At 55.5% G+C, this 23426-nt stretch overlaps 1 protein-coding gene across 37 annotated transcripts in view; it reads right to left on the bottom strand.

Moving 5' to 3' along the window:
• Positions 1-2449: 2449 nt before the first annotated feature.
• Positions 2450-23426, bottom strand: part of PCBP3 (poly(rC) binding protein 3) — a 48172-nt gene continuing 27195 nt past the window's right edge. For 8 of the 37 annotated variants that reach the window (XM_035331473.1, XM_035331443.1, XM_035331462.1 and 5 more), the window contains 7 exons: positions 21321-21464; positions 18914-18955; positions 16216-16294; positions 15479-15538; positions 12598-12650; positions 9890-10059; positions 9601-9797 (listed from right to left, as the gene is read on the bottom strand). In XM_035331473.1, coding sequence (XP_035187364.1) covers positions 9743-9797; positions 9890-10059; positions 12598-12650; positions 15479-15538; positions 16216-16294; positions 18914-18955; positions 21321-21464 — 603 coding nt within the window. In that variant the 3' untranslated portion in view covers positions 9601-9742. Of the gene's footprint in view, positions 2654-7482; positions 8419-9600; positions 9798-9889; positions 10060-12597; positions 12651-15478; positions 15539-16215; positions 16295-18913; positions 18956-21320; positions 21465-23426 lie in introns of those variants that run through there. The other 29 variants (XM_035331478.1, XM_035331459.1, XM_035331466.1 and 26 more) reach the window with 22 other exon arrangements.

The raw sequence follows: 23426 nt of genomic DNA on the forward strand, positions 1-23426 counted from the left end.
TCTGCGGGGCTGGATCCATCCTCTGAGGCACAGAGCTGCCGAGCCTGCCCTCACCGGGGCAGTGCCTGAATGTCCCCTCGTCCCAGGGGACAGCCAGCCCTGAGAGGCACGGAGCTCTTGCTTGCTTGCACACCCAGACCCCCCCGGTGATCTCCCCGGGCTGGGTTCGCATTGCAGCGCTGCTTGGAGCCGGCCTGGCCCGTGCTGTGCTGCTGTGCTGCTGTGCAGGGATCCTTGTCCGACTCCTGTGTCCCTGCGCACCCATTCCCAGGCTGTTCCTGCTCCCATTTTTTTTCAGCACACACCGTTTAAACTCAGTGTTTTAATCACCCCAGCAGCCACCCCAGCCCACTGGGTGGCTGGGCCCTTTGGGAGCAAGCCTTGCCTGCAGCAGGGTTTGCAGCTGAGCTCTCCTTGCCGCTGAGCCGGATCCAGCCTGCAGCTTTTTCCTAGAAGTGCGAAACAAGCCAGCCACCCTTCCTGGCAGGGAAGGCTTCTCAGAGAGGTGCCAAGCATCGTCCTTGGCTCTGATGTGGACAACGAAGAGCGAATGTACAACGTCCAACCATTTTGCTGTCCTCACACCTGCTTCCCCTGCTCCCTGTTCAGCCGTGGCTGCAGTGATGCTGACCGGGAGGCAAGAAGGCAGCGGCCTCTGGCACGGGGCAGAGCAGCATGCCCAGGGACCAGCCCTCAGTCCTGGGGAAGAAGAGCATCAGCTCCCCACACGGGGATCACGAAGCACAGCCCTGCTGCATGGGGATGGCCGTGGCAGGCTCCAAAATGCCCCCCAGCTGCCCAGGGCTGGGATGCAGGCGGGGAGGCTGAGCAGCTCCAGCCCAGAGCAGAGGGGGTTACGGAGCAGGCAGCAGACCAGAGGCCACCAGCACACACTGCAGCCAGGGAAATCCCAGCGGGTCATAAAGATAAGCATCTTCACTGCCTTTTTTTATTATTATTAAGAGGAACAGCAGAAGTTAAGCAGGCTGTTTCCAATCCCCAAACACTCACCCTCCTGTCAGCCTGCTCTGGAGGGAGCAAGCCCTCAGCACGGGGCTGGGGGTGCCTCTGGGGGCCTGGTGCTTCAGCTGCTGCCCTCCTGCTGGGCCACCACCTCCCCGCAGGAGCCCCCAAACCTGGCTTGTGGGCAGGAAGCACAGAGATGCCCCGGGCTCAGCAGGCGGCGTGCATCACCATCCCCTGGCGAGTGTTGGCTTTCCCATCTCTCCTCATCCAAAATAAAGAGGGCTGTGGAGGAGAGCAGGTGCAGAGCGATGTTTTTCTAGGCAAATTCCCACCTTGGGCCAGATAAATGTGTTTTTAAGGATGGCACCAGCTGACTCCTTACCACGGAAGTTCCCTGGTTTTCTGCAAGCTGGCATGGGTGGCCTTTCTTCCCAGGGTGGCCAGGGGCCAGGAGCTTTGCCACAGCTGGATTTGGGGCTGGGGAGGTGCATGGTGGTGGGCAGCCTGGGCAGGGGGATGCTGTGGGGTTCAGATGCCAGGAGGGTTGGGAATGGGCACCCCATGGTGCTGGCTATAAGTGACTGAGACCCCTGGGCTGACCTGCAGGCTGGCAGCAATCTCTGGGGCTGGTGGGGTGTGCTGTGGGGCTGGACCCCAGCAAAAGGGATGAATGCAGCCAGGGCTGGCATAGACTATGGGGGAATGCTTCCCACCCACAAGCACAAGAAAAGGTCAAAACAGGTATTTTGTCCTCGTTTCCCCATCCCCAGCGCTGACTCTGCTGGCCACGTTTCAAGGACCTGCTGGGGCTGAGACCCCAACTGCATTGGGGTAGTGCATGGGGAACCGGGCCAGCAGCCCCATTTCTGCCCCCCATGGGCAGTGTCCTCTTCTCCAAGGGGCACGGTTGGCCCCTGGGGCCAGCAGCCAGCACGGCAGGGAGCGGCAGCACTCTGGCATTGCCCCTCCATCGAGAAATGGAACGCCCTGGAGAAAAGGCATGCCCCAAAATAGTGCTGGGTCTGCTCCAAGGTCCGGGGCTGGCTGGCGCGTGGCACGGGGCGGCTGGTCTGAGAGCTGCCATTGTGCGGGGCCGGATGGGCAGCACGCTCCCGTCCGAATCGCCCATCCTCGGGCAGTGACTCACATTTGCTATAAACACATCTCCCAGCGGGTAATGAATCTCGGCCTTTGCTGCCTTTGGGGAGGGCTCTGGATTTTCTTCGCGGCACTCCCCCCGTCCCGCTCCCCTTCCCCTCCTGGCAGCCCGGCTCCTGCGCGTGATTGTTTCCTGATGCTGAGTGCAGCCAGGGCGCTGAGCCGCTTTTTCCAGCAGGCTGAGGCTGACTGGCGGGCTGCGTGGGACGACTTTCCACCTTAACCCTTCCGGGGGTCGCGGGTCCTCCCGCAGCACCCCACCACCCCACGGCATCCCCCTGCCAAAGCCACGGCCGTGCCAGGCAGGCAGGAGGGACCCGCTCGCTGTGGTCTGACAGCAAGAGCTTTATTGCGTTCACACAGAAAAGCCACGAAATGCACTGTAAAGCAGCAGGAGCCTGAAGGGTGGAGAAGGAAGGCTGGTCTGCAGAAGCAGGTACCGCTGGGGTGCCGTGGGCGCTGGCTGCGAGCTGCTGTGTCTGGTCATGCAGGGAAGGTGCTCCTCCCGTGGGTCTCTGGGTCTGGAGAGCTGGGGGTCAACCAAGGGAGATGGTCAGAGCTCAGCTAAGGTCCCAAGCTGGCATCTCCTCCTCCCAGATCCCCCCCCCCCCCACACACACTACATGGACACACAGCTCCACACAATGCCCTGAGCAGCTCCAGCTCCGTACCAGAACACCAAGGGCTGTGCTCGGCACCAAGGGGCTGCAGCACCAACACGCGCCTCTCCCCGCTGCCATAAATCCCCGCTCCCCGGCCACGCGCCGTGCAGAGCATCTCCCCTCTCTCCACGGCCCAAGAGGCAGCAATTGCATCTTTCGCATCGTTTGATGCTCGTTGTTGGGGTTGCCAAATGGTGAGCTCCAGCAGGGGCACAGGGGACTCAGTCCTCCCACGGGGGACTCAGGAGCACGGCTGCGTGCTGAGTAGCACAGGCAGATGTCCCCAGGCGGACACAGCACCTCCTGCCGCAGCAGCCCCGGGTTGTGTCGGGGCACTGCCAGCTCAGGGCAGCATCCAAGAGCACAGCGGCATCTGGCTGTGAGCTCTTCCAAGAAGGACTCCCCCACACCTCACACCCCAAACAAAACCAACAGAATGAAAAATTTCGGGTGAGCACCTCATGAAAGCTGCCCTGCTCCCCTTCGCCCTGGAAATCCTGTTGGGTTTCCATCTCACTCTGACTCTCAGCAGCTGGCGCAGCCCTGGATTTGGGCACCCCTGCGAGGGACGGCTGCTGCAGCCCTCCAGCCCACTCCTTCGGGGCACTACGTCTGTACTCCCCCAGAGCATCCTGCACCCCAGGTCTCATCCGGAGGGCCAAAACCCACAGGGGCTTCAGAGCCGAGCGGCACGAATCCCTCCCCCCGCAGCTAGCTCGCTTGTTGGTGCAGACACAAATGCTCTCAGACACAGGCTGTCCTCCAGGAACAAACACCGCCGCTGAGACGCTGCCTGCAGGGAGACAGAGCACAGCACGCGGGGAGAGTTTCAAGTGCTCCAGCCCTCATGCGCAGCCCGGCTTTCCCTTTCGGGATCAAAGCAGCTCCTTATAGAAACAGCATGTGGGTTTTAAATCAGCAACAGGCCGAGGTTCAGCACGGGGCTCAGCTCTCGGTGCAGCCGTGGAGCCAGCACCAGGCCCGTCCCGCTTCACCCAGCTGGGTCTGCTCCCCGCGCGGGGAGCCGACGCCAGGGCTTTTTCTGGGAAGAGACATCCCTGTGGCTGTGCTGCGTAAACACTGGTGTGGGAATCCTGAGCCGCTCGGGTTTCTCACTTGGCTAGGTTTAGTCTGCGGGATGCTTTTGGAGTGATTCGGTGCCGCTTGTTCCTCTTCACGGGGCTGAGGCGGGGGGGAGGGCGCACATCTGGATCTGGAGGAGTTGCACATCTGGTACATTCAGTACTTCCTAAAAGTCACTGCCACGTTACCCTTCAGATGGAGGCCTCAGGCTCGATGCATAGCACAGTGAATTAAGATCCACAGCTGCTTTTTTTTCCCCTTTTCTTTTCTTTTCTTTTCTTTTCTTTTCTTTTCTTTTCTTTTCTTTTTTTTTCTTTTTCTTTTCTTTTCTTTTTTTTGCCTTTTCTTTTAAGCAAAAATAACCCTCTCAGCAGAGCTCTGCTGTTGAACAAGGGAGCAGGGGAATTGCACCCAGACCCTGACCTTCCTGCAAATCCTTCCACCCCAAGCTCTGCACAGGCACCAGCTGCCACTGGAGGGGTCTGGGGCCACCGGGGACTTTCCCTGGAAAACATCCTCCTGTTGCGAAACGCCAGCCCAGCATGATCAAATGTGCTGGGTCAGGCCAGCTGCAGCCTGACCCTCCGCCCTGGCTGCAAGCAGCATAACCAGAGCGTGTGGTGGGACCGAGGGCAGGGGCCCAGGGGGCTGGTAGCCAGCCTGGCCATGCACAAGTGCCCAAATGGGCCAGGGTGTCTCCGAGAAGGTCCCGATGCTGGTGGGACAGCCCCGCAGTGGGACGTGGCGCTGGGCTCCTGCTAGGCATCCGCAGACTCAAAGTGCCATCCAGCCTGGCCTTGGGCACTGCCAGGGATGGGGCACCCGCAGCTCCTCGGGGCAGCCTGGGACAGGGCCTCGCCGCCCACACAATGTACGATTTCTTCCTTATTTGTAACCTAAATCTACCCTTTTAAGTCTAAAACCATTACCCCTTGAAACACCCAAATATTCCCCGTGCCTCGGGTTTTGGGGCACCCTCTCCTCGCCGATTTAGGGTACCCCAAAACTCCCGGAGCACAGCCCATCGGATGCACGGATGGAAGGACGGACGGGGCCAGCACAGGGCGGGACGAGAGGGTTTGGAGGGAGCCGGGGACGGGACCGGGGTGCGCGGGGCGATGGGGACATCTAGTGACCGCGCCGGGAGCGGCAGGGGCCGGGGGTCGCCCTGCCCCTGGGGACCCTGCCTCCGCGGCACCGAGCGGGGAGCTACCCTTTCTGCTGGGCCGTGAGCCCGAAACGGGCATAATTAAAAGTGACTAGCGTGAACACATTACATATTTAAAACAAACAAACAAAAAATCCAAAACAGCAGCAACAAAAAAACCCACCCTGAATTACAACTAAACATTTAAATTTAAAGTCTCTCTGGTGAAAGTCACTTTCCCACGGGGAAAACAATCTATTTTTTTTTTCTTTCAACACCATTTATGTAGCACTTTTGCTAAAAAGCCTTATTTTCTCTCTCTCTCTCTCTCTCTTTTTTTTTTTTTTTTTTTTTTCTTTTTTTTTTTTTTTCTTCCAAACACAGCCCAGGAAAAAATGCACGTAGCGGTAAGCCCAACGCTCAGTTTCGGGAGCATGACCTGGGACAGATATGAGAGGAAGTGGAGACCTTCAGTGGAGGCCCAAGGGGCAAAGAGTGGTCCTCAGCCCCACCGCGCTCCACAGACGGGCAGACAGAGGCTTTGCACCAATTCATTCCTGCCAAAATCCCTTTTTCCCACAAAATAACCCATTCCCAAAGAGTCTGAGTAATGCTCAGTCAGTGGCTTCCAAAAATGTTGAATCACTCTGTCTGATAAAATGCATTGCTTTGATAGAGAAAAGCAATGTATTAAAGCTCTTCTGTTGATTAACTGTGACGTCCGTGTTGTCTTGAATATTCTCTGCAGTGTTAAAGCTGTGCATACATTCCTCCCTCCCATGGACACGGCTGTGGATGCACTGCTGTAGCATTTTTAGCTCACATTAAATGCAAAACCAAGACATACCACAAGTAAAAGCAAAACACTGTGGCTTCTTCCAAAGAAAGCAGCCAATCTCCATGCCATCTCCTTTTGAGTTGTACCAAGGAACTCAAAGCTGAATTTGACACATTCCTTGTGATTTTGTTGCTATCGTTGCTGTCATCAGCATGTTCCCAGCAGGTACTGCAGTGGTTGCTTAATCAGCTCTCCCTCCAGGCCTCGTTCAGTCCCAGACAGTGATGGGTAAGTTGGTAGATTCCCACATACCGCTGGATTTTTGGTTTGATTTTTTGTTGTTGTTTTTGCTGTTGTGCTGGTGGTTTGTCTTTTTGTTTAGCTTTGTTTTTCTTTGCACATTAACCTCAGAAGGGCTCAGCCCCCTTCCCACTCTCTCTCTTGCCTGCGTGTGCAGGGGGCAGTGGATGGGGCTGCACCCCTCTCCGGCACAGATGGGTCCCTGGCAGACAAGCCTTTGCTTTGCAGAGCCCCAGCCTGGGTTTATCAGTTTGTGCTTGCCCGGCTTGAGAACAGCCCCCGGCTTCATTTGCAGGAATGCTGGCATTTCCCAGCTGGAGTTGCTCAGGTGGCTTTTTCCATTCTAAGTGCTCTCTTGATAGCTAAAATGAAAAAGCAGCCTGTAGCAGAGCAAAAAGCAGACTTCTGATCGGTTTGGTGGATCAGGGCTTCTGACGGGGAAGGTCTGGGCAGGGAAAAACCTCCCTCTCCAAGGACATCTCCTTCTGCCTCTACCCCAAGGCCACCGCTGGGACGGGGACACGCCCCCACACCCCTACAGCTGGGAAAAAGGGTGACAGAGACCCCGCTGCGAAGCCCTTCGGTGCTCAGCTGCACTTGCCCCACGCTCGACTCGCTGCCCGCACCTCCGGCAGCAGCACCGCGGCAGCGGGGAGACACGGCTCCCTCCGAGCCCTGCCCGAAGCACCTGCACACCCCCAGCTGCGAATACGGGGCGCTCCCCAGCACGCCTGGACGCCGGGCCAGGCAGCAGGAGCAGCTGAATGCAAACCTTGGCCTGGCTCCAGCAAGAGCCCCCCGCCACGACTGCCCCTGCCAGCACCGAGCCCCTGCGCTGGGGGAAGCTCTGCAGGAGGGACAGAGGGAAAGGGCATCCAGTCCTGGGGCTGGCTGGGAAAAGCAATATATTTCCCATGTTTTATGGTGCAGAAATGTCTTGCAATGGTTGCAATATGGGGGAAACAGACATTTTGTACAGTATAGATTAGCTGATGGAAAATATATTTGTTTCCTCTCTTGAGAGGCAGGAGAGAGACGCAAAGCGTGGAAGCAGAAGGCAGGGGAAGGGCTTGGGGCACAGACATGGCAGATCTGTCCAGACAAGGGGATTGCGAGAGCTATTTGTTGTCCTACCACAAGTTGTATACTCATCTTTGGGAAAACCAAACATTGTGCAAGCCAAGTAGACTCTCTGGTAAAAAAGAAAAAGAAAGCCTAGAATCATTCAGGAAGTGCATTGTCGCCAACCGGTACCTTTCCTAAAATAAAATTATAATAAAGGAAAGGCTTGGTACACACACCCCAGCTTCCCTCCAAGCTGCTAGGATGGAGAAGGATGTGGAGGAGACAGTGGGGTGGCACAGAAGAAGAACAGTCGGAGCCCGATGGTAGCAGAGCTGCACAGACATTTATTGAACACAAACACTGATGAACACAGCCGGCTCGCAGAGCTTCCTGAGCTACTGTCCAAAGGTTGCTCGTGGGGATTGTCAGAGTGCTTTCATGGGCCCCTGGGGGTGTGATTCCCATACAGCTGAATTCTTCCCGCTTCCAGTTGCTTGTTAGTTAAAAAAGAGGGATCGTGTGTGTAAGTGTGTGTGTGAGAGAGAGGGAGATTCCCTTCCTTGAGTATTAAAAATGGCTTGTCTGGACCCTGCCATGTTGCAAAGAGAGACGTCTGTGCGTGAACCCATGCATGCATGTAGGCTTGGCTCCTGCACGTTCTGCTTCCAAAATAACACAGGGGTAAAAAGCTACGCCTTATCCTCAGGGCAGGGGTGAGAGGTGGCAGAGGGGAGCCGGGAGGGGAGAAGCGAGCAGAGTGGGAGCACCGGGGGGGGGACTACGGGGAGGAAAGTGAGCACAGCTCTGGGTGGCATCACCATGCCATAGGTTACAGCGAGAGCCGCCAGGCTCAATGCAAACCTTTAGGTAGCTACGCTAGGCTGACACTAGAGACCCGTCGTCATATTCTCGAGTCTCACAAGTGGAACCCCCCCTCCCCCCCCCCAAAAAAAAGCAGAAGTAAGAACACCGTACGCTGAAAACAAGGACCATAACCAAAGAGTTCGGGAGCAGTCTCAGGAGCACAGTAAGGAGGTCATAAAGAAACGTTCCGGTGGGTGCATATGTGTGTGTATTTATAGATATATATATCTGTTAGTAAAGAAAAGAGTATCTGTGGAGGTAAGGGGAAGACGGTAAATGTACAGGTTGTACAGGCTGGGTGGAGTGCCCTTGGCTGGAGAGGGTCGGGTGGTGCGGAGTGGAGGATGGTGGGTGGAAATTAGAGTGCGCCCATTCCAGTGACCTCAGACGTCAGCCTAGAATAGACAGGGGCAGAGAGAGGGAGGGGGGAAGACAAAAACAAGCGCTTAATAAATGGAGAAGAAAAGAAAACGCAGACCCTCCATGGCAGCGCTGCTCCTCCTGCCTACGTCCCACGGGATGCCCGGCGAGGCACCCGTGGGCTCGGCGTTGTGCAGATGGATCCCCCCTCTCCCAGTGTCCTGTCCCTATCCTGACCTATCCTGAACGGGGGGAATGTGCTCATTTTTTTCCAGATCTCGATGTCTCACCAGGTTCCTCCAGCACCTGTTTGGCCCACTAGGGGTGCTCGGGAGGTTCGGGTAGGGCCGGGGGCAATGTCACAGCTTATGGCAGAGGGTCACCAGCCTGATGCCTGGTGGCCTGAGCACATGGGGCTTAGGGGTCCCCACAGAGGGTGCAGGGGGCTCAAGTGTGGACCTGAAGACCCTCGCTGATGCCAGCTAGTGCCCGCTCCTGGCAGAGGTGCCACGCACAAGGGGTGCTGGCAGGAGATGTCCCAGCACATGGCCTCACCTCTACCAGCATCCCTCCTATGGGGGGCAAGCAGCATTCCCAGCGTCCTTGCCACCAGCCCCGTTGGCCTGCCAGCTGCCCCAGCTCCCCTGTTTTGCTCTGCCTTTCCAAAGCGAGGGAGAGGCTGAGCCGTGCCCCATCCACCCCCTGCCAGGCCGCCCTCCATCTCTGCCTTTGCTACGGCACGAGCTGTGTCTTGGGCAGCCCTTCCTGGTAACAGAGCCGCTCAGTTTTCTTTTCTCTCCTTCCTCGGGAGGTGGTGGGGAGGTGCCGGGGGCCAGGCAGTGGGGAGGGCAGGGTGGCAGAGACGGCTGCAGGTTGGGGCAGAAGGGGGTCGGGTGCAAGGGGTGGGGGGAAGAGACCGCGCACACCTTGCCGCTGCTCCCTCACCCCTTCCTCTTGCCAGCGCCGGCACGGATGGATGGACGGAAGGACGGATGGATGGATGGACAGACGGACGGCCTTGCAGTGTGAAGCCAGCGAGACGACCCCCCTCCTCCTGGGCCGCCTGCCCGCTTGCCCACCCGCCCGCACCGATGGCCCCGGCCATGCTGCCGGTGGCGCCGGCCCTGCGCAGCCTGGCCTGCAGCATCCCCGACCCCGGCACGTGCCGGTGGAGCCCTGCTGCGTCGCGCTGCCGGGAGATGAAAAGGAGGCGATCAGGCCGTTCCCATGTCTGCTGTTTATTGGACTGCTTGATTGACTTCATTCGGTGGAGGGAAGGATTTTTGGAGGCCTGGAAGCGCGCGGGAGAGGCTCTGAGGAGGCAGCGAGAGAGGGCGGGTTTCGCAGCGAGGTCCCAAATTACGCCTTCCTGCCACCAGACCAGATCCATCTCCGTGCCCTGCCCCAGTGCAACCTCCTCGGCGGGGGACGACAGCGATTTTGCCCGGCTACAAGCAAAACCCTCCTGAAGCGAGGGCGGCGGGCGGCCCCGCCGCCGGGTCTCACCTGGCGTTGATGAGGTACTGAGCGAGGCTGATGTTGGCAGGGGTTCCCGTGATGGTGATTTGGCGCTCTGATGACCCTTCCGTGGCGTTGGCGATTTTGATCTGTGCTCCAGACATCTGCCGAATTTCATTGATTTTGGTCCCTTGGCGTCCGATTATGCAGCCTATTAGCTAGAAAGAAAGCGCGGGGAGGGGGGGGACGGCGTAAAGCGCGGCTCAGGGACACGAGCACGACCGCGAGGCCGGAGCCTTCCTCGCCCTGCCCTGGAGTGACCGTGACCTCAGTGCTCACGAAACCGGGAGATCCCGCCTGAACACGGCACAGGGCTCCCTGGGGTCAGCCTGGCCCCAGGTGTCCCCAGCAGCTGCAGACACCGCCGTTAACAGCTTCACATCGCTCTCCCCATCCTGCCCTTCTGCCCCCCAGCATCTCCCTCACTGCCCTGGGAGGAGGGTCCAGGCTGTGGCAGGAAAGGAGAATTCTACTGAAAAACACCTTTTGCCCTCTTGAAAAAATAATTAGTTTTCCTTAGAGGCACATAGAGGCATGAATTTCCTCAGTGGTCCCTGAGGGACTCTTGATCTTTGCTCTCACTCATTCGCACATCAGACTGGTTCCCTTACGCACCACTACAGCTGGGTAAGGCACAGGAAGGTGAGCAACATTTGCAGCACAGGTACGAGGTCCTTCTGCATGTCCTGCTTGGCCATCAGCATTTGAGCGCCTTTCCAAGGCTACAACTGAGAATTTTGTACACAGGATATTAATGCATCTCGTCAGCTGCTGGGCTTCTGCAGCTATGCATCGAGGTGGAGACTGCTCCCAGCGTCCACTGGTCCTGCTGTCAGATCGCGGCTGCCTTAGCGGTTTGTCCCGTGTAGTACTTGGATCTTAACGTCAGATGGCAACGTGTTTCTGGGTAGACTTCTTCATCGCAACTCTCTCCGCTAGGCCACCAGAGCTCCCAACAAAGCAGAGGGTTAGGAAGAGCAGAGAAATGACCTGCAGTTGTCCTGACTGCTGCTGTCCTAACGATGCTGTTGTGCACTGTGCTGTGCCTCTGTAAGCCTTAAGGGAAGCTTCACTGACAGCCCCCAGTGAAGGTTTCTTAGTTCCACAAAGCCAGAGCCAGTCCCAGCCATGTCCATCTCATCACCTTATCCTTCACCTGCCTGGAGTGCAGGCTGAGGGACCCGAATGTGCATCCACTGCAGCACTGGAAAGGTATCAACTATCTCTGGGGCTGCAGCACGATGTTCAGCCTGACAGCCACCCATCCTGGTTCTCAAAGAGCACAAATGGCTCAAAGAGGTTGGAGGTGCTTCAGCAAACAAAAGTACATAGAGCTGGGAGCCTGCTTGGGGGAGAAGAGGAGCCAAACCTATTCAGAGGCTTCTGAGTGTCTCTGCACAGCACTCAAGTTTCTCCTGACAGTCACAGAAGTGACAAGCTGGATTTCATCACCGGGTTTCCTTGAACTCTCCTTTCTCTGCAGTGCAACCACGGTCTGATCTGCACTGCTAAAACCTCCTGTAGGTGATTCACTTTAAGACACCCAAGCCTGTGCTCTCTTTCCAGGGAAGGTGACAGTGGGAATTCCAGAGCCTTCAAAACAACAGGAGGTATTTTCAGCAGGCAGAAAAAAAGATGCAGGCAGTGATATTTAATACAGCGCAGGTCTGATGTGAGCCAGGCTTTTGGCAAGCTAACGCTCCCTGTACTCCTGTGTCCCGTGGCAGGTCATTCAGCACTCTAAAAGGCAGGAGAGACCCCTTTGCGAGGGGTCCCCCCACACTCCCAAAGATGCCCTCACTGCTGCCAGGGCCGCGGTCCCCCAGGCTGGCAGCCGTGGCCATTGCAAGCTGAGAAGCACCTGTAGGACTCCCGGTGATCTCCCATGGGGGCTTCCTCACTGGGCCAACAAAACCTGGGTAAACAGGAGGAAGAAGAGGAAACAGGCACCAGACCCAATCCAGAACCCCCCAAGAAGGGTGGGCTGATGGTGCCAGTAGTGGGGATGGAAACTGGGAGCCATTTATCCACTCACCCTGCTCCTGGTTTGGGCACAGGCTGGCTATCAACCCATGGAGGCTGCAAGACCACTCCAGAAGTGAGACCTCGGGTCCAGGTGCTGTCTGCCAGGGCTCTGCATCCCACCTCCTCCCATCGAAGCACTCCAAGCAGCCTCCTTGCCCCTCTCTGTGACCATGACAATTCCAGCCTCCTTCTGACAAAAGTCTGAGTCTGATATCCACCTCACCGCAATGCCTTCACTTCAAAGACCCAACTGCTGACTGCCACCAGTACCACAACGCCATGCACTGCCTTTCAAAAACACAGGTCCGAAGCATCCCAGACCTGCCAGTGGTATATTAGGCAGTTATACTGGGGCCGGCTTGGGAGCTCCCTCTGCTGCTGAACGCTGTCAAGTGGGCATCTTTCGTGAGCACTAAGTTCACTTGGGAAGGAAAACGGAGCACTGAGGAGGATTCTCCCTAGGAAAGCTACCAACAGGGTAGAGACCAGCAGGTGCTTCATGACCCCAGACAAACAGACCGAGGAGCTGCACAGAAGGCATGAGTGAACCCGGTGAAGGGGTATCTCTAAATGTATTTAACGAGCTCATACATTTGCAGTGTACATATATATACGTATATATATGTGTATACACATACATACACAGGCAGAGGAATCGCCACTGTACTTACATCATTGGGAATGGTGAGTTCATGAGTACTGGCCGGGGGACTGGCATCCAGACCTGGGCATATGCAAGGGAAAATGGTTACAGCTTGCAGCAGCAGCGCGGCGGGTTGCTGGCACTTCCCCCCAGCAGTCGACATTGCAAAGGCTGCATCCTGCTCCGGGGCGGGAGGGGAAGGGGATCACACACTCTGGTACAAGGAGGAGGAAGACGGTTGCTACCTGCCTCATCTGGAGTGGGGTGCCACCTTTCCCTGTGCCCCTTGACCCTTGGTCCCCAGGTGAGACTGGCTCTGGGGAGGTTTGCGCAGCACAAGGCTGCAGCCTCCCCGGAGGGCTGGCAGGGGTGGGAGAAGGAAGGAACCCTGGAGGCAGGGTTTCCACGCGCCCTCCAGCCCTCCCTGGGCACATCGTCCTTAGGAAAGCAGCTGAGCAGCTTTCCTAAGCTAATGCTGAGCTTAAGCCAGAGCTTGCTAAGATGTGCACACTGGCTGGACTTGGGACCCTCTTAGGGCAAGGCAAACAACATGCCGGTGGAGAGCCTGCTTCCCTACAAAACCGCGTGGAAGCACACTGCCAGCAGAAAGGAGTGAATGCAGCGATATGTTTCTTCCCAGCTTCTCCCTCCTTCATGGTGGGAAAGGCTGGAGCCAGCAGACCACCACGCACATGCAGTTCCATGTGAGAGCATGGCACAGCACTCCTAGCCAGGTTTAAGCCTGCTTTTCCCACAGGTTTCCACATTAAATCACCTCATTGCTGAAGTAGGGACATCCTATTCCAGATCTGTAGGACAGAAGCTGTCTGCTAGCTAACAGGAATCTGCAGCATCAGCAGAAAAACCTTATCTGTATAACATAAACTACCAAGGAAGACCTTATCTGTATAACATAAACTTTTAAGAGCAGTGTGCGCTATAGTCCAAAAGACTGCAATGTGTGTGTCCGAGCAAAGAGAGGAATAAAGAGGGCGAAGAGAAAAAAAAGCAGCAGGAGACTGGAACTGCTGTGCCACTGTGGAACAACGCAGCAGCAGCACTGGGCCCCTGGTCACAAAAGCCCGAGGGGCATCCTTGTGCTGCGTGGCAATGTGTGATCCCTTGAGAGCACTGAGCACCTACTGCAAGCCACCGCCGGGTTTCGTGGTCTGTGCTTGCCTCTGCACTAAAGAGGGGCTCCAACCAGTTCTGAGAGCAACAACAGCCTTGGGTTTAAAACCCAGTGGGTGCGAACCGACTCCTGTCTGGGTACTGGAACTGCCCCAGTAAGGTGTCTGCTGGCAGCCACAGCCACATCCCTCGGACCCCCTGGGAGCCAGAGGGGGGTGGACAGACCCTAAAAGAAACCCCACGGTCAGGAGTTCCCCCGTCCACATCCCTGCCCCGGCTGAGGTGGGCAAGCTCCAACATGAGAAGGAGGCTGTATGCTGAAATCCTCACTCAGCACCCCTGGAAGGGAGGATGCCCGGTCTCTGAGCCACCGACTCACTGTCCCCACGCGTTCCCGAGCTCCGCGCCTTGGCTGCCCCGTGCAGGCAGCACGCCAGACCCCTCACGGGAGGTCTCTTGGACCCATTTCTTGTTGGGAGCACAAGAAAAAGCAGAGGATGGGGACACAAGCCCAGCCCTACCTGCTGTACTGGTGCCAAAACCTGCACAAAATAGCTCCCGTCTGCATTTCGCGCAGCAGGCAGTGCTCAGCGCTGACTGCAGAGCACAGGGCACAGGAAGGGGCATTTCACCAGCGCCTCATCCTCCCTCTGCAGTGCTCATGCACAGAGCGAGCAAAAAAGGCTAAGCCTTTCCACGTGCTCCTGCAGAACCAGTTCCCAAGCTACAGCCTGGACAAACTCCTTCCCCCTGCTCCCTGGTGCCCTCCGCGGATGTTCAGTGTCCTCCATGCATGTGCTGTCACCTCTACACTTATTTCCCACCCCAGTCCCCTACTGCCTCTCCCAGCTGCATTTTGGGGCATTGCATCACCCCCGTGCCACCAGAGCCATAACATCCCTCTCCATTACTGGGGGATTGCTCATTTTGGGATACTGAGTCCTCCCCTCTGACACGCACATGTAATCCCTCTGGATGCAACATGGGGAATCACTCTGTTCGGCCAGGTCAGGATTAATGCCATGGGTGATTGCAAGGGGTAAAGTAGGGCACACGGAGAACAAGGCCTGCGCAGAGACAACAAGAAATCTATTTTTGCTACCACCTGGTGGGGTCTATTTCCATGGTCTATGCTTGCTTTCACGGTTGGGCGATGCCCCCAGATGCTTTCGAGGCAGGCAGGAAGCACACCCCGGCATGTTCGGGAGGTCTGTCTCCCCTCGCTCACGAGCCTGCAGGTCTCTGGATCATCCCCCTGAGCAACAGCGGGGTATAAAAGCATGTTCAGCACATACGGATGAATGTGCAGCTGCCAGGGACTTTTGAAATGGAAATTTTTCCAAGATTACGGCCATGCTTCGTCTCCTTGGGGTCCTGTTCCACTAAAAATGCAGCTCTTCTTGAGTGGCTGAGAGACAGCTAAAATTGCATGTTATTTGCATTCCCACAAGCATTTTTCTACTGTTTCTGGGTGAGGCTTATGCAAATTTAAATGGAAGAATAAGGGTGGTGACCCCGATGTCTTTCCATTACGGAGATGGCAGCCATAGACAAACATCAAAAACCAGGTAACGAACTAGAGGTGCTTTTCTTTGGACATGCTGCGCAGAGGGAGCTGGCAGGCATGGTGCTGCCTGGCCTCTACCTGCCCACCAGAAAACATGCTCACTTCTCCACAAACAAGACAAGTTATCCAGGAGCACAACAATGGCACAGTCCTACTTCAGAAGTATTTTTCAACAGCCGCCTACTGATTTCCCTGTAGCTTTGTGTTTTACCTGATGATTGGCCCATCAGATTTTGAGCTTCTTCGGAGGAATGTAAGGGCAGCTTTTCTCCTGAAGAGCAAAGAAGAAACAGATTTAATGCTTTTGCCTTCGAGGAGATAAGCAATGTCACTTCATCTAGGAAGCTCAAAATATGATGAACATTTACTGTCAGAAAAGGCATTTCCACTCGGCACCTTGACCACTGAACAAAGGTGCTTTCAGCATTGCCATCCCCTGCGCTCTATCTGCTTCCTAGCTGACCACGAGACACAGTGCAGGATCTGCAGGCCAGGCTGGTGAGCCACGCCAGCTCTGGCTGTCCTCCTGTCACCGCGTCACCTTCCCACTGCTCTCCCCAGTGCCGTCCTGCCCTGCTCCATCCTGCGGGCACGAGGGCAGCATCCCCCGCCGGCGCTGCGGGGATGTCCCAGCGGTCCGGACGGGCACGCGGCGAGGGATGCTGCCTCCTCCGGGTGGGGAAGGGCGGTGCTGGCGCTCATCCTGCTGCTCAGAAAGCCAGCAAGGCTGGAAGCAGAGCAGGCGTGCAGTTACACGCTGAGCGTGCCCGTGAGGACCGCGACCCCTGCACTTCCACCTAGTCTCCCTGCTAACCTATCCCTGTGGACATTGCAACTTCAGTTGTACTGGTCCTATCCGTTTCCATTAGATACAATGAGTTCAGAAAGAGAGAGAAACTCTACAGGTAAGAAGAGAAGGATATCTAGAAAGGGCGTGTGGGTACGTACCAGGGAAAGCGGGGGTGGTCTGTCCAAGGGGAGTAAAGGGGGTTTGCTGCATAGCCAACTGGTGGAGCTTGGTCAACTGCTGAGGGGTAGGAGGGACATTAGAGCTAAGAAGGTTATTGTCATAGAGTACAACAAGTCACACCAAAAATCAAGAACAAAATTATAACGGAAAAAAAATAAAAATAAAAAAAACAGGAAGCCATGTTGAGACATGGCAAAAACAACACTAACAGAAGGACTTGGCCTGGGTAAAATGCAATAGAGCCCAAATCTCTTGCAGAAGTGCTTGGTCAGGGTCTGAAGTACAATACCAGCAGGAAGCCCTTTCTTAGCTCATCAGACATTTTGGTTCCTTTGCCGCACAACGAGCTGCTAAAGCAGCAGCGGGGCTTTTGTGCAAAGCATTTCCAGCCTCCACCTGGCTTTTGCAAGCTGCTGCTCACCGCTGTGTGGCTTTGGAGCAGAGGAGGCACCTTGGAGGCACTGCCCGTGTGCCGGCGGCACGGAGCCCCGCTGGCAGTGCCGCACCGTGAACACCTCCCCAGCAGCCAGCACTCTGGTGCTGCCCTACTGATGGGGAACATCTGTGGGAGACAGACAAACCATCTGGCTCCATGCTGGCTTGGAGACATGCCCTGAGAACACGAGCCCTTAGCAGCACGGGGAAATGTGGGCTTCAGCCATGGCCAGTAGGTATTTCAGATCCTTGCATCCCTTGTTGTGCTGGGTACCTTTTTGAGCCCCATCAGGAAGCGGCTGCACAGAGGATTTTGTCTGGAATACATTTTGTGCTCTGCTTCACGGCTCCAAACGTAAAACAAAATAAAACTAAGGGGCTGGAGGTGAACAGGTCAGTTTTAGCAGGGAGCAGCCTTCAACACCACCCACTTGCTGGTTTCACTTCCACACTCACTGCTGTTTAATTAAAGGAATACCATTTTCTCTGCAAAATTAAACCCAGATGGAGCTCCTCATTGCAACGAGTCCAACTGACAGGACACCTCAGGGAACCTCCTGCATATTTGCCACCCTCCTGAAACTGGCTGGGCACTGCTGCCCTGTGGCTCTGCGAGGAGGAGTGTGCGGGGGAGCTCTGGGAGAGCCCATCACGTCACCCCTTCCTGGGACAGAGACACCCAAATGCTTCCTATCATTGAAGCAGCACATTTCTAAGTAATAGTGCTGATAGTGGTGCTTAGCAACTGAGTGCCCCGGGCAGTGCTGAAGCCCTTCAGGAGGCAAAACTCCTGCTGACCCAGGTGGGTTTTGCCAGAGGGAGAAGATTGAGGCAGGAGCTCACATTTTAGCTTTGGCATTTGAAATGCTGTCATGGGTCTGCAAAAGGGGGCCACTAAACACAGAGACCTGTGAGAGCAAAGGCAATGCCCTGGAACCATGGTCAAGACCAGTTTCTTTGCAGAGCAAGTATTTAAAATGACAGATCCTCACGAGAGGGCCACAAGAGGAAGGATGGTGAGCATGGCCCTTGCACGTACGACTTTTTCCAAGTCTCAGCAAATCCGCCGGGAGCAGGGCAGAGAACAGTCAGCAAGACACAGACACTGTTTTTCCAGTGCTGGTTAAAGCCTAAATATTTTCAAAGGACTATGTGCACTATTACATGTTCTAATCCTGTCAAACAGAGGAGTAACAAGGAAAATGCTTGCTGTTTGCAAAGGAAAACTGGGACAAAGAATATAGTGATCTACCCTTGCAATATGCAACCATATTTACCTTCTGTGTTTGGAAGCTGAAGTGAAATGCACACGATTAAGAGTATTTCTGAGCAACAGTTACAGCGGGCTATTCAAAGTATACGTATTCTGGCATCACGTGGAAAGCCAACCCGTCCTCCATCAAAACCAGACAAGACCCACGCTCCCCCACTAGAAGCGGGTGCAACCCTCGCTCCTGAGAACAGAACCCAGCCTGCAGGGCAAAAGCAGCGCCCTGACACCAAGGGGAGCGCGCGTGCACAGAGCCTGCCTGCCTCACCTCCTGCTCAGCTGTGCCAGAAGTACTGCAACGACTCGAGACCCAACTCTGCTGCCAGCCGGAGGAACACCACGCCACGCCAGACCCAGCCCAGCCGATCTGCACCTTCTGCTTGTATGCGCGGAGGTGCCAGCATCCCTTCCCTACGTGTGCCCCAGCAAGCGCAGGGCACCAGAGCAGGCCATAAGCAGGGGGTTTCAGCACGAGCGAAACCCAACCCTGGCACTGAGTCACCCGAGTGAAGACCCCCCCCCCCAAAAGCACACGTCCCTGCCCACCGTGCGCTGACGGAGCTCTCACGTTTTCCCCATCCCACCGAGACACCTCCGTAAGCCACTGGATGACCAATGTTTTAAGGACAAGGAGGGAATGGAAGGGAAGCTCTTAATGTTTGTTTCTTTGTTTCCTTTCTTGGCTTGTTTTGATCATTTTGAGGCACAAAATGCATAGAGTGTGTTTTGTCTCATAACAAAGGGATAGCACTGAATGTTGCAAACAATTTAGCATCAGGCCAAGTCCTCAGAATTAATAAAGTTTTGCGCTAACAGGTTAAAAGGCTCCTGAAGGTATTACAGATACTGCACACTGCCAGATACTTTGAGAATATGCTATTAATATTATTGTCTAATATTAATATTATGTGAATTAACAGTAGCATGCAGGTGACATAAAAGGGTGTAAGAAAAATTAGGGTAAAACTCACATCCGGGTGTGGAATAGCGTATTGTCCCTGAATCGTGTAGGCCTGCAAAAGAAAAACAAGATGTTATCAGAGCTGGAAGGAGGTGGTGGCGAAGCCCTGCCAGCCCTGGGCTTTGCTCCTTGTCTGATGGGGGGCAAATGCTGCTCGCGCTCTGCACCCAGAGCACATGCTGCTGTCAGCAGCCACCAGCAACGCAGGCTGGATCTGGGGTTGGAGGGGAGGAGGGAAGAGCGTTCCCCCTGCCCCTGGCCAGCCCAGAGGAAGAGGTCTGGCTCTTCCAAAAGAAGAAAACAACTCTTCAAAGGTCCCAGGTCTGCATCAAGGAGGAAGCCAAGGCTGTGGCATGCTTCGCTGTGCAAAAGCTGCTCATCAGTCGGAGCTGTCTGTGCAAGGGGTGCACGACAGCATCACCACTGCCCTTTGCACCTAAACGTGACTTTGGCGTCCTAAAAAGCAAGCCCATGAAGGGAGCCTCGCCCTATTTCAAGGTGCACTGCTCCATCTCCCCACCTCCTCCAGCACTCTGCTGAAGGCGATGCACAGATCCACGCGGGTGCTGGCTAGGCTGATAGCTTACTGGTTTTACCACTGCTTGTAGCAATCCCTCCTCTTTTGTAAGTAACCTGAAAGTAAGCACCGCTGTGGGTAAGAGCCACGAGAGTGCCCAATGTTCAGGACTTAACCAGCTAGCAAGGTGCGTCCCACTAGTTGACCCATTATTCATATAATTCTGACAGAAATGGTGTAAGAGATGGACAGCACTTTATAAAGGGAGAGTAAAGACAGCCAGGAAAAAGCCACAAAGAAAAAAAAAATCCCTGCACCTCATGAAAATTTTCCACATCATTTGCAAACAATGAAGTGTTTAGTGCCAGGAACAGCCCCAAAAGCCCACAGGAGGAGGGAGGCAGAGCCCTGTGCGCAGAGCCAGCATCCCAACGGGACAGCGCCGGCACTCCCATGGTGATGGGCAGAAGGGCCCTGGGAAGCTCAGCGTCTCCTGGCAGTTTGGTTAGGCCTTTGGGTTTTGATTAGAAAACTTGATTAGAAGCAGTGAATTAAAAGGCAGGGAGGTATCTTGGGTAGATGCATCTCAAGCCTCTCATTCCAGCCCCCACCGTGAGGAGCTGCCAGGGCTCAGAGGATGCGTGGGGCTCGCCCAGGGTGGGCAGGGAAGAGCTCTGCTTCCCGAGGCACTCGCCGCTTCCTGTGGCATCGCCTCTGTGTGAGACACCAAGCCCCAGCAGCAGGAGAGGCACTGCCCCCTTACTCTCCCTTTTCAGAGGATACCGCTCACAGACAGCTGGACCCAAAGCTCTTTCCCAGGGTGGCTGCTCAGGCCACACGAGACACCCGTCCCACTGACTACGAGATGCTAATTCAGCATGCTGCTTGAAATAGCCTGCGCCTTGGGCTTGCCCTTCTGCTACTCACTACAGATTGGGAGGACATTAAATAGCTTGCACGGCACGGCTCAGAACACACGAGCTGTAGCTCACGCAGAGAAAAATGCTGCAACGTCTGCACTCAGAGCACTTGGGCGTGGGGGAGAGGGAGCAAATTTGTTGAGTCCCAATCCAGGCAGAAAGAGCTGGAGCCAGATGTGCCAGGAGATAGGGAGCTCAACCAACAACATGCCATGCTGCTTCCGCTGGAAAACCGACGTGTGTCACACACACACGGTCTGCACGCTTCTCTTGCTGGGGGGTGCAGGCTGGAGCACCAAGCACATCTTGAGTCCCCTCCTGGACTACGGGTGGTTGAGATGACCATGGCTCGCACCAGGTGACACAGGTCAGATAATGGACCAACCTGACAGTGCTCTTCAGGACTTAAGCTCATTCCTGACCCATTTTAAGGAAATTAAATGCTCATTATCTTAACTGAGAAATGCATCAGCAACCGGGAACACCTGCTGCATGTAGACTTGTGGCACGTATCGCACACATGTGCCATGGGAGCTGATGGCTACTGAGCAAACTGAAACCTGCTGTCACCTCCAAGGGTTGCTAGAAATATCATATCTTCACCACAAGCCTTGATTTGGCCAGGTTTACCATGGCATGACATCTCCAAAGGCAATGTGATACAGGCTCTCCAGTGGGCACAGATGAGCCCTGTCCTTGCAGCGGGGGTTCCCTGCTGGTGGCACTGGATCAGCTGTGTGGCAGCAATGGGGATGACCCTCCCCAGAGGCTGCCCTGGAGAGGCTGGGAGGAGCCCAGCCCACCTGGGAGCTATTTGCAACATGCAAAGTCACCCTAATTTTACTGGAGAGGCCAGAAAACAGGACATGCTGTCCCATCCCCATCATGCCTGCAAAAAGCTTTTGGTCCAGCTGCCGTGGCGTGACACGGATGGGATGACACCATGCAAGTCAGAAGGCAAGAAACCTGAGTGCACTAACGGGCAGCGGCTGGTGCTGCAGTAAAAGGCTGAGGTTGGCAGTGGAGGCTGCAAGCGGGTCGGCTCTTACCTGACCACCTGCAAAAATGACAGGGGTGGAGGCGGGCTTTGGGCGGTAGGGAATGGTGGCACCTTTTGGTGGGGACTAGGAAAAGGGACAAGGAGAGGGAGAGAGAACATTAGAACAGCTTTTCCTGAAACAGCGGCAAAAAGAGAGTTAGAAAGCACCCGACGGAGCACGGGCCTCCACCCCGTGCCTCCGGGGCCACGGACAGCAACACCCACACCAGGCAAACAGCATTTCTGTACAGGAAGACATGGGGGAAATGGGCATTTAAGTGGGAGAAGGACACCCTGGGGAGTTCCCTGCCAATGCACAGCACTTTCAAACACTTCCTGGACCTCTGCTGTGTCCCCCACCTTTGCTCTGCTCTCCACAGACCATGCCTCCTGGTCTAGGCTGATGCCAGTCTGTGACATCCTCCTCAGATCCCCCCACCACGACCCTCAAGATGCAGGGAGATGGGGAGGGACGTGGTGTGTCACTGCCAGGCACGCAAGGGCTGGGCTTTCTGTCTCCGGATGCCATGAGCCTCCTCCATGCCAGGGCGTTCTTTGAGTCTGAACAGGTTAGAACATCTCAAGTTGAAGGGACCCACAAGGGCCATCAAGTCCAACTCCACTCGTGTATCCACAGCCTGTCCCAGCCCCACCAAGCACCTGGAGCTGCTGCGTGGCATTGTGCACGTGGCTCATGCACACACCAGTACCAAGCGTCCCCCCCAGATGATGCTGTCCGACTCCTCCTGTGTTCCTTATTCTGGGCACTGTGGCACCTCTGGGTCGTGCAGCTGGAGCTGCAGGGTGCTGTCATCTCAGTCGAGACCTCCCGTGCCCCATTGGTATGGGCAGCAGCTGGAGCCTGCATGCGGACCTCGGCATGGCACATGGGATCTCCTAAGCACGGTTCTCTTGACGTTGGTTTACTCTTAAACACAACTGACAGTCCACAGAAGAGATCCTGGGAGATTTCTGGGGATCATGAGAGATTTCAGATGAAAGTCTTCTGATTCTTCCACATGTGAAATGGCTCAGTTGCTACTAATATGTAAGGATAGGCAATATAAATTACACTATCTTGTAGAAAATTCACCATTTTCCTCTACATTCTTCTATACGTCTATCTGTAGCCAAGCATCGTATTTAAATCTTCACACTTAGTCCTAGTCTGCAGGAAAGCTGCATGATCAAAGCACAGCGTGTATAATCCCAGACCTGCTTTTTTCCTTTACTGCATTACAAATCTTGGAGGGGATGAGCAAGAATTTCTTGTGGTAAGATAAATTAAGACATAAACGTTACAGGGAGCATATCTGCAAACTGTTAAAGCTGGGGGACTTGCCAGACTTAGGACTGAAAGAAAAAAAAATGCTTTTCTTCTCTTTCACATTGCTGAGCCAGATAGAGGAGCTGCAACCCTTGTTTTGGTTGGTGAAAACAGCAAACACCCAAGACCCTACAACACACACTGCGAGCATCACCTCAAGTCCATCTCTGCCGCAATAACCTGTAGCCACTGCATGGCTAAACGCACACTCCCCTAACAGCACAGCGTGTCCATGAGAGCATCAGTACCAGCAGCGGTTGGTAACATGTTCATGGCCACTGCTGCTCTTGAACTGAAGTTGCCTGTGTTTGGCGTTGCCTTGTCTCCACCAGACCTTGGTGTCCTCGTGTGAAACTCCTGCAGCAGCAAGCATGACCCAGCGCCTAGCCGAGAGGCCCTGGGCACAGCCTGGAGCCCGGGAGGCTCCCTCTGAGCACCAGGCAGCACTTCTGTGCTGGGCGGGTGCCGCAGCCCTGGCACAGGCTGCCCACAGCCTCTGGGGTCTCCTCCTTGGGGAGCTTCAGGAGGCGCCGGGACGTGGGGCTGGGCACCCTGCTCGGGGTGTCCCTGCTGGAGCGGGGCTGGGGCGGGTGGGCCCGGGGGTCCCTCCTCATCTCAACCAGTCTGTCATTCTTTGAAGCAGGCTCCTCCTTGCCACGACAGCGCAGTGGTGTGTGAGCTGCCCAGTAAAGCTGTGGGCCCATGCCTGTCTGCTGCCGG

The sequence above is a fragment of the Oxyura jamaicensis genome, chromosome 7 (assembly GCF_011077185.1).
Source record: "Oxyura jamaicensis isolate SHBP4307 breed ruddy duck chromosome 7, BPBGC_Ojam_1.0, whole genome shotgun sequence".
NCBI classification, from domain to species: domain Eukaryota; kingdom Metazoa; phylum Chordata; class Aves; order Anseriformes; family Anatidae; genus Oxyura; species Oxyura jamaicensis.